At 41.5% G+C, this 15124-nt stretch overlaps 1 protein-coding gene across 1 annotated transcript in view; it reads left to right on the forward strand.

The window, feature by feature from the left end:
• LOC147710107 (zinc-binding protein A33-like) overlaps positions 1–15124 on the forward strand; it is a 441227-nt gene that overhangs the window by 279136 nt on the left and 146967 nt on the right. Inside the window, exon 10 of the mRNA XM_086920807.1 lies at positions 11621–11641. Coding sequence (XP_086776933.1) covers positions 11621–11641 — 21 coding nt within the window. The remainder of the gene's footprint in view (positions 1–11620; positions 11642–15124) is intronic.

The raw sequence follows: 15124 nt of genomic DNA on the forward strand, positions 1-15124 counted from the left end.
TTTGTATTCTTTCAAGGCTGCCAGAAAGACCAGCTTCTTGCAATGGCAGTAGTCAGCCCTCCCCTTACGCTCAGCTTGCCGAAGGGTAAGTTTCATATCAGAAAGATTTTTAGTAAACCAACGTTGGGCGTTGTGGGGGCGTTTAGACCGGAGTATCTTTAGTGGGGCGAATGTGTCCCGGCCGTCTCCCAACCAGGTGTGGATGTTATCAGCCTGAGCATTGACGGACAAGGGAAGACCAGTCTCCCCAATCAAAGGGGGGATCGTTGTAGTCAGCGAGAGACAGAGTGAGGGGAGGTTGACTCGGCCCCAGTTACGAGTTAAAGGGGGGTTGCAAGGGCACGCTGTGGTTGTTGGGGGCTTGGGGACCGTGAAAGAGAAAAAGAAATGGTCCGACCAAACACATGGGGAGATCTGTACGTTAAGGATGTCCTGGTTTAGTGACCAGATCTGGTCAAGGGTGTGTCCCTTGACATGAGTAGGTGCATGGATGAACTGGAGAAAGTTGAGACCGGCTAGCAGGTCTTTGTACTCCCTAGAAAGGGCGCTTTCGTGCAGCGCGTTAGGCCAGAAGTTGAAGTCCCCAATAACGAGGATCCTGGCGTAGTTAACTGCCAGTTCAGCTATCATGCTGCCAAAGTGATGCAGAAAGCTGGGCGAGTGACCAGGGGGGCGGTAGAATAAAGCAAAAGTAAGAGGGAGGGTATCCAACTCAAGTTTAAAAATGATATAATCAGCAGAGGGTATCGGAAACATTGTGAGGGATTTGGATATGTAGGAATGGGAGATGATGGCTGCCACCCCTCCTCCCATTTTGCCTCGGGCGCGATTGGCCTGAAGGACATTGTAGCCGTCAGGGACGGCTGCCAAGATGTCAGGAGAGGACTCTTCTGTGGGCCAAGTTTCAGACAGCAAAAGTATGTCTGGCTTTGCTGCATCTAGAAGATAAAATATCTCAACCTGGTGTTTAACCAACGATCGGGTGTTGAGATACCAGATGGACAGGCAGTTGAGTTTGACACCCGAGCTGTCTGAGGGCAGGTTGGTTAGCGATGGGACCAAGTTGAGGTCACTAGAAGACAGCGTGGCAGCAGCAGAGATAGGGGGGAGGGTTCCAGTGAGCTGGGGCATACATAGTTGTCTGAGGCAAGCGTAAGCTTAGGAGGGGGCACTCTTCCGCATAAGGCAAACATCTCCTCAGCCGAATACACCCTAGTGGATATCCGCGTAGCAGAGGGACTGGCCCCTGGTCCCGGCCGTGCATGGACGGGTGCAGACGGGCTTGCCTTAGGCGCGCCTTTGTCTGCTGCGCGTCGAGGATTGCATAGGGTAATAAGGAAGAGAAGGAGGTCGGAGCACTAGACCGCTCACCTCCTTCTACCGAAAGTGGGGAATCCCTAGCAAGTGTCGCGGCCAATGGGCTCCCTCCACATCAATCGAGCTTGCAATCAGCTTGTGGTGGACCAGGGAGTCCAGCGGCACAGCCACACACACGGAGTGTACGAGAAGAAATGTGGGGAAGGTTAAAACAGCACATACAGCTCTTAGTCAGCTGTAGTGATGGTAGGCATAAAGAAATAAAAGATTTTAAAATTACGATAACAATCGCGGGGAAAGTGTAAAACAGCACACACAGCTCTTAGTCAGCTGTAGTGGTGGTAGGCACAAAGAACAAAGATTTTAAAATTACGGTAACAATCACCGCACAGCCGCAAGCAGCAGCGCATCCAGCGCGTGTCCTTCCTGCCCCGGCTTTTGAAGCGTGTCCGCTGTGCGTCGTGGATTGCATAGGGTAATAAGGAAGAGAAGGAGGTCGGAGCGCTAGACCGCTCACCTCCTTCTACCGGAAGTGGGGAATCTCTAGCAAGTGTCGCGGCCAATGGGCTCCCTCCACATCAATCGAGCTTGCAATCAGCAAATTAAAATTACGGTAACAATCAGCGTACAGCCGCAAGCAGCAGCGCATCCCATTGAGGATTGAGGTATTTAAGGACAGCGCATTGAGGTAATGCTTCCAGAAATTGCCCAGGAAACTAACCGCTGTTTTAATTAAAAAATCGTCAGCGTCTATAAAAAAAAGCACCACCCTACTGCTCTTACCTGTATGGGCTGCGGCTACTACTTAAGGCCTTCCTTGTGTGTCCCCAAAGTAAACATCCTGTACACTTCCCTTTTCTTCTGATATCTGTTGTCTTCACTTCCTCTAATCTGATGGATCGCCTCCAAAATAGTTAATTTGAAGCAATTTTCAGAATGTTCAAGTTGCGCCCAATGTTGTTTAAGAGGGGCAGGGATCTTATTATTGTGTTTAGCCAATTTCTGTTTACGGAACTTTACCCTAAATTCGCATCCCGCCTTACCTATATATCCCAAAGCGCATGAGCATGGACTCACTATATTAACAAAATAGGGCAACCCAATCATACCCAAGGAATTGTGTAAAATATAATTTTATATACAAAATATCCCTTGAGGAATTGTTTATATCACAACCAAGATTGATTTTTACTCCAGGTCAATGATGTGATCCAAACCTTTAAAGAAGGAAGATTACATTCAAGGATGTATTCAAATATAAATGTCTTTACTTCATTCATATTATATTTCATTCATCTTACAGAACACTCATAATTATAAACAATATATACACAAAATACAAATAGACAAATATATGTCGCAACACTGCCACTACCAAAAACAATCCCATTGAGTTTCTCAATTTTGTAATGGGATAGCAGGAAGTGCAATCACCTGTTTTCAAAATAGTATGGACAGTAAATATAATAGCCCATATACTCCAAACATCGAATATTTACATCAGATAGAGAATGTTCACATCATGATATTCAAAAGAAATAAGGTTGTTTTGTCGACGTGTCAGTCAGTCTCAGGACTGTGTCCTGAGGAGGGTCCGCAAGACCCTCCTCAGGACACAGTGTTGCACAAAAGATGATGACTTCTGAAAATACTAACAAAAGAAACTAATCAATACATCCATGATCTAATGTATCATCTGCTCACAAAAAGAACCATCAGTGACCATAATACCAAACCGTGTATCCACGATACTACCAGCATATTCTAAAAAAACAAAAACAAACACCATGAGTGTCTATTCGTGTTAAACACCACATAGAGCAAGTTTGACCTAGTACTGCATACCCAAAAATCTATTGAAACAGTATACCTTGCTGCCTTCTTATGAAGATTCAATGAGATTCCAATGATTCTAATTGTCCAATTATAAACAAAAACAACAAACGAAAAATAGAAGAACTAAAATCAGTCAAAGTGAACTGCCACCGAATGTGCTAGGAAGACTCATGGAAAATTATTGATTCTGTGTCCTTACCCGACTTCAAGGAAATTACAGTCATCTCTTCTACAAATTATAACAACAAACATAAAGTGACCACATGTTGCTAGTTGGATGTAATGCAATCAAAGACCAGCTTCTAATAACTGACAAAGTTGGCATCTAGGGCGGTATGTACTTACTCGATTTACTTCAAACAAACAAATGGCTTACGGCGTCCAACTACTTCATATGACCAGCACACATTGTGCTTCTACAAGCCTAATATTAATCGACTCGGTTAGCGTGCACAATTAGTAGGTCACGTGCACCGGCCGCACAAAAGAGTCCGCCATCTTGATATTACCAGCGTATTATACCAACCAGTGTGTGGTGGTCTCCAAAAAAACTATGTTCACACAAAACTCCCAACATTTACTGTTAATACAGAGATTCCAAAAAAGTACTGCATCTATAAACGAAGCAGCAAAAAATCTTCACGGACACACTAGAGCGGAACTAAAAATGGGTGCCATTTTGACTTGGGACCAAAGATATAATTCACAGTTTATCACTACAGACAATAAATGGCCCACTGGACATCCAATTAGAACAATAATAAAACAATAATAATAATAATAATGATGAATGAAACTAAAACTAAACATACGCAACAAGAGCTCCAGATCTTACATAAGGAGATATTTTTCTCAATGGCCTGAACATACATGCTAGTGGAAAACAAAAAAGCACAAGGGCACTTTAGGGTACTCACCAATTCAGGTTCCTCAATACTGCGTAGGTTTTGGCTGACCAGATCCACCTGTTTTCCTTCAGTGTGAGCAGGCGATCAATATCACATCTACGTCTTGAACATTTAACCGACTCTAGTACAAACAATTTCATTTAATTCGGGCCTGAGCCATACTCATGTAATGTTCAACTGGGGGTGCAGTAATTATTTTACAATGTATACGCGATTGGTGTTGAATTATATGTTTCTTAACTCCTTCTGTTGTTTTTTCCATTTAGTACAGTGAACACAGACATTCAATGCAATACATTACATTCTTTGACAGACAGTTTGAATGATGTTTCAAAATCCACTTTTTATCATTAAGCATACATGTTTTCACTACTGATGTTGTAGCGCAAGCTGTACAATGGCCACTTGGATAATGACCCACTACAGGTGTCAAGCCCCAAAGCTGTTGTAATGAATTAGGTTCACAATTGTTGTAAGCCCTGACCAGATGATCTCTTAGATTTTTTAAATGCAAACAATTGTTTATCTCTCTGTGTGTCCACTTTCTGTATTACATTTTTAATATAATCTTTTTTATTCTCTTGGATTCTGTTCCAAATGTGGTCACACAAGTTGGTCTCTTTGATCAGATCCCTCATGTTCTTTTACTTTGAGCAAGGCATCACAATCGTAGTACCAGGGGCATTTGAGTGAGTGTTTCACAAGACGGTTAGGATAACCCCTCAAAACCAATTGGGACTTGAGGATTTTTACCGTTTTTGAAATAGTCTTTCTTTTAGATATAGTTGCGTTTGATCCTCAAAAACTGCCCAAAAGAGAGATTATCTTTCAGATTATGAAGATGATAACTCGTGTATTTCAAAAGTGTGTTCCTAGCTGTAGGTTTTGTATATAGACTAAGTGATAAAGATCCTGAGTCATAACTAATATTTAAATCAAGAAAGCTTATTGACTGGTTATGGTAGTCTATAGTAAATTGAAAGTTATTGTTTTGTCAAATTAACCACAGATGGAAATCCATAGGTTCATCCACGGAACCGTGTCAATTCAAAAAGGCATCATCAATTTATCTTAGATATTTCTTCACAATATTTATAAAAGGGTTGTTATTGTAGATAACCTTATTTTCAAAGGAGGAGACATCAGATTGGCTGGGTTTTCTGGACATTGATGATCTGTTCCACTGCATATGCACATCCACCCCATTAGCCATTACTGAATCAAGAGTAAAAGGGCAATTTATAGACCATTCCTATGTCATTCAACCAAGTACTTACTATCAACTGGCATTAACACTTGGATTTCAAGAATATTTCATGACAACATCATCATTGATTAGGAAAAAGTAGAAATGCATAAATACGTTCCAGTGCAAAAAAAAGAGACTGTTCCCTACTTTTTGGAGATAAAATGAAGAAAATTGTGCCAAAGGGCAGCTATTAACTTTTTATTTTTTAACCATTCCTTTTTCCCTTTACGTTAATAGTGAAAGACAAACTAATTTGCTTAGCTTGCATTTTTATTGACCAATGTTGAGTCTTTTAGGACCATATATTTGATATCACGAACATCTGAAATTCAGCTATTGGCTTTCGAAGCAGGACAAACCTCAATTGGAGGTCTCACTGGGGATAAGTGGCCTTATCTGTCACTGTTTATGTTTCAGCCTTGCACAAGTTGCTAGGCTGTGAAAGGAAATAGCTAACTTGCAATTCCATAACAAAGCCATGTTGTGTGAACCATCTTAGAAACTCAAGAAGAGACTCACTCTTTTCTGCTCTAGCAAATTTAGCATATCACCTCAAAAAAGTAAGAGGGAGTTAGGGTGATAACGACTCAACATCCATGTTAGAATTGTTCCTGCTGTTTCATCTCACCATGACAGTATTTACTACTTTTTTTAGTCTGTATTGTTAACATTCAGAGTTTATGTATTGAGTTATGAGTTTAAAATAAATATTTTTATATACACGTCCTATTCTTAGTGTTTTTGAGTGTGTTACTCATCAATGAAAGAGGGGCTCGAGTTCGACTGTATCCCTGAAAATATCAGACATTGTAATGATTTGTCAGGAGGAGCCATTTAGTGGCAAAGGAAGTTTACAACAGCATATCCCCAATATACATCATACCATCTACGAGAGTTCCCATAGACCAACCTCCCTAGCAAACAAACAAGCCATATTAGATAAACAACCCAGAATTCTGACGTCTGATCCGCCTGGTCCTTTAGGAACACCAGAGTTAAGAAATGCTATGGACCAGAACATGCCTCCAAATATAGTTTTTATGGTTAACGTCCCTAAACTTACGGAGGTAAGGGGATTGAAAGTGGCGAACCATTAATCAATAAATCTATTCATTGGATTTGCCACGTTCGTGGGTGTCGCTCCATTATAGGGAGGACATGATTAGAGCAAGAAGATGCACCATGCCCAATTCCGCATTGGATAATATTGAACTGACCGTGGCTAATCCCATGTTGGCGGAATACCTCATAGCATTAGAGTTCCGAACATCTTCTCCTGACTCTTCCCTCATACAGTTAAGGTGTTTTCCCATTATAAATATACAAGATAGAAGGTGGGATCCCGCTTTAGTGGCAAATGGGATTGAGTGAAGCCTAGATATAAACAATTGACTTCATCAAGAACTCTCAAAAGCAGGGAATAGGAGCAGTTATTCCATCTGTAGTAGCTCTTCTGTTTTGACTAAGTCTGTGTCATCCCCAGTACATTTTGATATTATCCCACCAGTAAGTGTTATTCAAAAGGAAATAGTAAATTCAACCCCAGAAGATCAATCTCATTTAAAAATCCTGTCCTGGAATATAGCAGGGCTAAAAAAAACTGCTATTGCCCCAGTGGAACGAGTATGTGAAAGCATTAGACATATGCCTATTCCAGGAGACTTGGAGCATAATTCCTTTACATAAATCTGGTTAGAACACTTTCTATGCTCCGGCAGTGTCTATAGGTAAGGGGCAGCCTTCAGGAGGATTGGTTGCATGGATTAGATTAGACCTGGTCTGGACGGTCTCCCTACATAACACCTCATCTTCCGATATTATGTAGTTAACAATAAAGGACACAAAGGGAGGAGAAATATTGGAGTTCTTTAATGTTTATATTATAGGGACAGAGGATGGCAAGTCCTCACCCATCCTAGCACACCTGGAAGAAGAACTAAGTAATTGCCTCCCTCTCTCCAAAGTCATTGTGGCTGGCGATTTTAACTGTACATATGCGCCACTAAGTAGTGAAGACTTCCTAGGGATTATGGATGAGGATAGTAATTGGGAAGTGCCACCTTTATACTTGCCTCCTATTAAAAAAAAGGACCCAGATCGTAATCCAAATAAATGCTCTAACAATAGAGTATGGTCTTAGAGCTGAGAATGGTAGAACTCCATCAGACATCCGGGGGTCTAACATTTTCAACAAACTTACATGTCCTTCCTGTATTGATTATATTTTGGTGGACTTGAATCTTTGGTCCGATGTTATAGATATGGAAGTGGGTCAAACCGTTGATAGCGACCATAATCCATTAATGCTTAAACTTAAGAACCTGTGGTCCCCATCTATAACAAATGTAGGTGTGACCCCTTTTTCTTACCCTAAGGAGTTAATTCCCTTGAATTGTGGTAGGTGTTTAAGGTGGTCGAAGGTCGCGGGGCAAGATTTGAAACTCAAAAACATTTCTTCAATTTTACTGTTAAAGACAGCTGAACTCGAGGCAGCATCCTCTGAAGTCCGGGGGAGGGAGACGGTGCCTACAATATATCTAGAAACAATTGGCCAGATTGGTGCTTATTTCCTTGCTCGATCAAGTAATTGACACAAAAAGAGACCAACAAAATGTCCCCATACATGGTACACAAAGTCATGTAGAGGAAAAAGGCAGGCATTAGTTGCAGCAGTAAAAGATAAAAATTTCTCTAAGGTCTGAACAGCGAGGAAGGAGTATATCCAATCCTTGAAACAGGCAAAACGCAGTTGGGATGATGCCAACTGGCAGGATTTAAAAGATGCGTGCAATGCAAGGGACTCCACCTCCTTTTGGGATTTAAACACAAAGGGAGAAAGGAGAGATAACATTGTAATCCCTAATCACATTACCATTTTGGCTTGGCAAGATCATTTCCCTCAATTGTACATGGAAGCGGATGACTGTCCCCACACAACTCCATCAAAAGCAGACACAGGTCCCACTAGCTATTGAAGCCACCAATCTCTTCCAATTGAAAGAAATTGAGGTGGCAATAAATTGTATCATTCCTGCAAAGGCAGCTGGACCCAATGGCATCCCAGGTGATGTAATTCTTGCAGAGCCGCAGAAGTGGGCCCATTATATTTTGCTCCTAATTAATTTTATATTAAAGGGACCTTAAGTCCCAAATTCTTGGAAGGGGGCAGAGCTCGTACCTATATTTAAAAAGGGAGACTGCCAGGACCCTGCTAACTATAGGCCTATTAGCCTAATTGATGTTATTCAGAAAGTGGTCGGCAGAGCCCTTTTAAATAGGATTCAGAACTGGATGGAGGATGAGGGTATTCTCTCCAATTACCAAGCGGGTTTTAGGAAATGCACTAGAACGGTGGATCAGGTATTTAGACTACTTCTCCTTTATTGGAAAGTGGTCGTAATTGGCAAGGGAAGCCTCTACTTTGCTTTTATTGATCTTAAGACCACGTTTGATTTAGTCCTTCGTGAAAAGCTATGGGTAGCGCTCCAAGAAAATGACATCCCTTCCTATATCTTAAACTTTTTAATACGGCTCCATGAGGATATTTTTTCCCGAGTCAGATGGGGAGAGCAGGGACAAACCACAGAGAGGATACCAGTTAACAGGGGGGTCCGCCAGGGCTGTGTGTTGGCTCCTACCCTCTTTTCACTTTATGTGAATGGAGTGGTTAGTTTTTTAAGAGAATACCCAACTGATGCCCCAACCCTGGCAGGAGGAAAAAAAATACCAACTCTCTGTGTTTGCCGACAATACTTTTCTTATGTCGAAAACCCTAGTAGGACTCCAGAAACTTCTCAGCCGCTTCCAATTGTTTTGCAGCTTAAGGGGCCTAACGATAAATACTTCTAAGACAAAGTTTATGGATTTTAACCGAGGAAAACGCTTTAGAAGCAAAATTACTCTAGATGGATCTTCATTAGAGAGAGTCCACACATTCGACTATCTGGGTATTAGGCTTTCCGATAATATGCAATGGCGGTCCCACTTGGACAAAATGTTACTCAATCACAAGCGGGTGTCGGGAGCTATTGGTAAAGACCAACGCTCATCTTCAAGCAGAGTGGTAGCCCCAGCCATTGCAGTTTACGAAGGAAAGGCTGTGAGTTCAGCAATGTACGATGCAGAACTCTGGGGTTTTGGAAAAAACGAAGAGATTGGTAGATCAGAAAATAAATTCTTTAGAGACTTTGTATCTCTCCCTATTAGCACACCACTTAAGCCTCTATTCTATGACATGGGCAGACGCTCCTTTAGCGATATGGCTAGAATTCGCCCCCTATTATTTTGGGTAGGATTAAGGCGCACCCCAGAACTCATCAGCTATGCGACTGGCCTTACTGAGCTCATTACACTAGATACCAATAAAAGGGTCAAATGGCTCAGGGATCTAAGGAATATGTTGATAAACCTGGGTCTAGGCGAAGCCTGTGTAAACCAGCTCCCGCCGCCCAAGAATGAACTTAAAAGGATCTATTGGAACTGGGTCAACCAACAGGATTTACACAATCCAAAGCTCGGGAGATTAACCGAGGAGTTTCTGCAACATAAATTGGCCAGATCCTTTGAACTATATTTATATTTTATTAAGACGCATAGAGACAAGGCACTGTATATGCAATTTAGATTTCAACACTATATCTGCCAAATGGGACTCACCAAAACGCACTTTACCAAACTGCCCTTGCTGTGACGCTCAGCAAGAAACTCACCTACTATTTGCCTGCCCTGCTTATAAACAGGCTAGGGCCAAATGTCTCAAGCCCGTATGCAGTCAATTAGGTACTACAAACCATCTAGTTGCCCTACGTATTCTGAGAACTGATTCATCTATGTCTCGGCTTGTATGTGGAGTTGCCAAGTTTCTGGGCTGTGCCTGGATTGTTCGAACAAAAGTGATAAGCAATAAAGCCCAATAAGTAGTATCCAACTCATGGTTATTGGAGTAAGGCCAGGCATAGGATTGTGTTCCTCACGCTACTAGCGATTAATTAGTAATTGTGAGTCATACCTATTAGTAACATATATATTTTTATTCTTTTAAAAAAAGAGTTGTCTATTTATTAAATTGTCATGTATAGCAAGATTTTATTGTGTTTTAACTCAATGTAACTTTTAAATGTACACTCATACTATAATGTATGAGTGCAGAATGCTTTTGATACTTGATATTGCATAAAGCTAATTTGACTTGACTTGATTTGTCAGTTCACCGTCTCTAGAATGGCATAAGCAGAAACCCCAATCAGACTTCTTCCTTTCAGAATTAGATAGTGCTGCTGTATTACTTAGCTACCCTGATACCTAGTAGCTGAAGATTTACATTTTTATACTGACTTTAATTTTAGCATTTCTTTTCAGTTCAAGTAAGCATAATAAAATCTTAGTGTAGGATTCGTACAAGGGTAGGTGGCTGAGCAGGGAAACATCCTTACCAACGCGGGCATTACCCCGCGCTGCTATCACGACGCTGCCTTTACAACGCAAGTCGTTACGACGACTTGCGCTGGAGGGCGCTATTGGATAGGGAATAGTTAATTTTCTATTCCAACACCTTCCCTACTGTAACGTGGGCTGGAGTTGGAATAGAAAATGAAACTATTCCACTATCCAGCCCTTACAGCGCAAGTCGTTGTAACGACTTGCGTTGTAAAAACAGCGTTGTAACGGCACGCGGTGTAAATGCCCGCGTTGTAATGCCGTACATCCGGCTGAGCAGCATCCATTTCCTTTTCTTCATTGACAAGCACCTGAAATATACCAGAATTCCACAACAAACACATCTGAGCAATGTAGGCTTGGGCCACAGGTTATACCTTATTGCTGCCAATGTGAGTGGACATAAGCATTACCTATGGTTACGGCATAAATAAGAAACAAATAGAAGAGTGAGGCAGAGACAGATCTATGATGAAGGGATGGTCCCATGCTTATGATTTAAAGTAGTAATATGTGGCTTTATTTAAAAATATATTTTCTGCATCACATTATGAAGGCATCATGTAAGCTAAATGTGGGCAGAGGCACAAAGATTTTACACAGCCTCTAAGATGGTGCACATGGTTCTAGGTCTTGCAATGTTCCCAATGCAGATAAATCTGTTCTGTTCAATCCTGACTGGTGAATGCTCATTGTGGTGGGCATTTTCAATCACATAATTTTTAACAATTTTTGTGAATAGCTTGAATTGTGAGAATTTCACCCGACCACGGTTGCCATAAGCTTGGAACAACTCTTGAAAGTTTGCCTTTTACAATTTTAGCAATGATGTATTTAATCTGCAAAAGTAACACATTTGTCATCCCTTTTTCAGACACTCTCCAGAAAGAAAAAGGTATGTGAAATTGCATTGAAACAAGGGTGAGGTCAAGGACACATCTACTTAAGTTAGAGTACGTATGTTAAACAACTTGTCTGTATATTGTTACTGCTTGTCGTGCATCATTTGCTTTTGATGAAGTTGAGAACTCTGTTATGTGCTGCACAGGGACTATTAGCTGAACTGTGTTTCCTTTACACAAAACCATAAGTCCCCTACACAGTGAGAAAAGCAAGTCCCACTCTGCACCGCAACACCAAACACTAAGACACACACCAAGGGTTTTTACTCAATTTAGACTCTTCGACTCCATCTTAAAAATATTCATAAATTACCATTTTCAAGTTCAAAAATCATTTGTTTGCTATTTGAGCAGACATATCTAGGAAAATAATTTCCAAATGATAGTACATCTAAAGAAAGAATCTCCAAATGAAATTTGAGGTTTACATCATTAACATTTTGTTTGTTACTTATATTTGAAGCCTTTTATTAATCTACATTGAACTTATTACTATTTTACAGACACGCTAACTACTATAGTGACAGGCAACTTTGTCATATACTTCAACAAACCATGCCAATAATTGAAGGGCTATAGAAAAGTATAATAATTATAAATGTGATAGGTCAAACACATAAGCTATTTATGACTATATGAACAGAAATATCTTATGAATATCACATTTTCAGAATATTTTCAAAAATAAATTAGAATATTTAGAAAAATACCCCTAGATAGCTAATGCTACTCTTTCTGAGTTTTCTTTGTCTGTCTAGTTTTACCAGTGGGCAATGTAGAAATGAATTGCACTCCTCAAAGCAAGATTACATTAGTCTTCTTTATAGCTTCTCAGATAGGTGATTTAATTAAAGCAACCAGTAAGTTTATAAATTGAGCAATAATAGATGGATCTTTTTCTTTTTTTTAACCACATGTTGAGAAGAGCAGCCTAAATTTAACTCCACACTCGGCTGCAATTAAAAAAATTATTGGATATCCCGGACCAGGTGTATTTCTCCCGTACTCTAGGTGTCCAGAGTTATTTTTTTTTAAATAGCTTTTATATTTGCATTTATACATATAGTGGGCAGATAACCTGCACAGTTACTAAAGAAGAGCAGGCTCACTACAGCATGTTTGGATTACAGCTAGGATAATATTTCAGGTGCATCCTGCAAGGCAATGTTAAGTTTTAAGCTCAGTATCGCATACACATACAATATTACTGGAGGCAAGAATTCCGGATACAAGCATCTTCATAACAGTCAATTGTTATTAACTCCGATTCAATGGGGAGCTGGTGAGCATCTATTTTTGTATATTGTCGTCCATATACATATGGTTGTTGTCTACCTTACCATCTCTGCAGTATTCACTCAATCAGTGCCAGGCTAATAAAAGACTCCATTCAAAAAAAGATTAACCATACGAAACAAAACAAAGTTTCAACTACAACTAAATCTAAACCACCAGAAGTCTGTGCATTTAAAATACAATTGTCATTTAAAGAATCTCCATCAGTGTCTATTAGAAGAGGGGCGGGGGGAAGCAGGTCCAAACATAGATAGGGGAAAGTGAAGAGTCATGGTATCTAAATAAATACTTCTAGCTATCCGTCCGTCGGTCGAGGATGAAATCTGGGTCTGATACGGTGTGTGTGTTTGTTCCCACATTTTCACCATATCGCCCCAGGGTTCTGCCAGCGATTTACCGTTTTCTAATCCTATCTTCTTGAACAAAGCTTGTTCCTCTGCTGTAGTCCAGCGAGTAACGTCCTCCTCCCAAGCCACCACCAGCGGGGCATGTTTTGATTTCCACCCAAGAGCTATCCGTAGTCTGGCCAGGATGAAAGCCAAGTCTATAAACCTATGCCCTATTCTCTGTGGATTGGGTCTCGGAAATAATCCCAGCAGACAAATCTCCCGGGAACACGCTAGTGATCTAGAGAATACCCCATTACCCACAATTGTGCACCAGAAGTCTACTAGCTGCCCACAGGACCAAATCATATGGTCAGAGTCTGCATCCAGTTGTGAGCACAGAGCACAGGCCTGGTCCTCCCTGCCATATACCACATTTAACCTATGTGGGGTAAGGTAAGTTCTGTGTATAATGTCAAATTCCACTAGTTTAAAGGCTGTATTCCGGGATATGTTTTTTGGACCACACAAAACCCTCCTCCATTCTTTCTCAGTCGATTGTCTATTTAGCATGCTCTCCCATCGCTCTAGCAGTTTAGGCAATAATGGTGAAGCAAGTTCACACATTGCCAGATATAACCACTTAACCAAATGCCCTGCCAAACCCAGAGTCAATAGTGCGTGTAGGGTCAGGTGGGTACCCGGTTCATTCTCTGCTATACCCAATAAGTCTGTCATCGCCCCTCGAATTATATGGTAGTTTAAATATTGTCCTGGTGGGAGTTTGTGATATTCAAGAAACTCATCTAATGGCAGCAATTCGCCATCTCTGTAGTAATCACCAACTGTCCGTATGCCTGCCTCTTCCCATCCCACCAATTGTCGGTCAGTAAGGGGAGGACCTCTTCCCGCCTGAGGGATACCTGTAAGTGGCATACCGGGTGCTAGAGCAGGGTTCCCTTGGAACGTGCTATGCATCTATCCCAGCAAGTCACCGCCACAGAGAGCAACACCCCCATTCGATTCATTCTCTGACGACAATTAAGCAACCTAGGGAGTAGAGACATGTGTGTAGTCTTAGGGGTGAACAATAATGTAGACAGGTCTCTCCCATCCATCCATCTAGCAAGCCACTGAAGCTGAGCTGCCAGATAGCAGGCTCCAAAGTCAGGGGCCCCCAGTCCTCCGCCCGCCAACAGAAGCCTTGTGGTCTGCAGCGACACTCTATTCCGACCACCATCCCAAACCAAATCCCGCATTATCCCATCGAGAGTCTGGAACCAGTGTTTGGGCACCACAACTGGCAGGTTGACAAAGTAATATAAAAGTCGTGGCAGTTTTACCGTTTTGGATAATGCCATGCGAGCCATGACTGGAAGTTTGAGCGTACGCCAGAAGGCCACATTCGCCCGATGTGTTCTCAAGGCACCCCCTAAATTACTGTCAAATAAATCACTTTGTGTGTGATAAATCTGTATCCCCAAGTATTTGAAGGGGACCAAAGACCATTCTAGGCTAGGCGGTAATACTGGTGGCCTCTGGAGAGCCGGGTGCAGCAGTAACACAGAAGTTTTCCGCTGATTCAAGCGTAGACCAGAGAGTCGCGCAAATTCTTCCAATATGCGTACTGCTGTGTGGATCCCACTGAGGCCATCCCCCAAATATTTCAACACATCATCAGCATATAGCGATATTATGTGTTCGGCCCCGTTGAGGGGGATCCCCAATATACTGCCTTCTTGTCTAAAGTGTTCCGCCAGTGGTTCCATCACTAGTGCGAAAATCAAGGGTGACAGGGGACATCCCAGTCTGATCCCTCTATGAATAAGATACAGAGTCGATAATATGTGGCCA

Source organism: Lissotriton vulgaris, chromosome 5 (assembly GCF_964263255.1).
Source record: "Lissotriton vulgaris chromosome 5, aLisVul1.2, whole genome shotgun sequence".
Lineage (NCBI taxonomy): Eukaryota > Metazoa > Chordata > Amphibia > Caudata > Salamandridae > Lissotriton > Lissotriton vulgaris.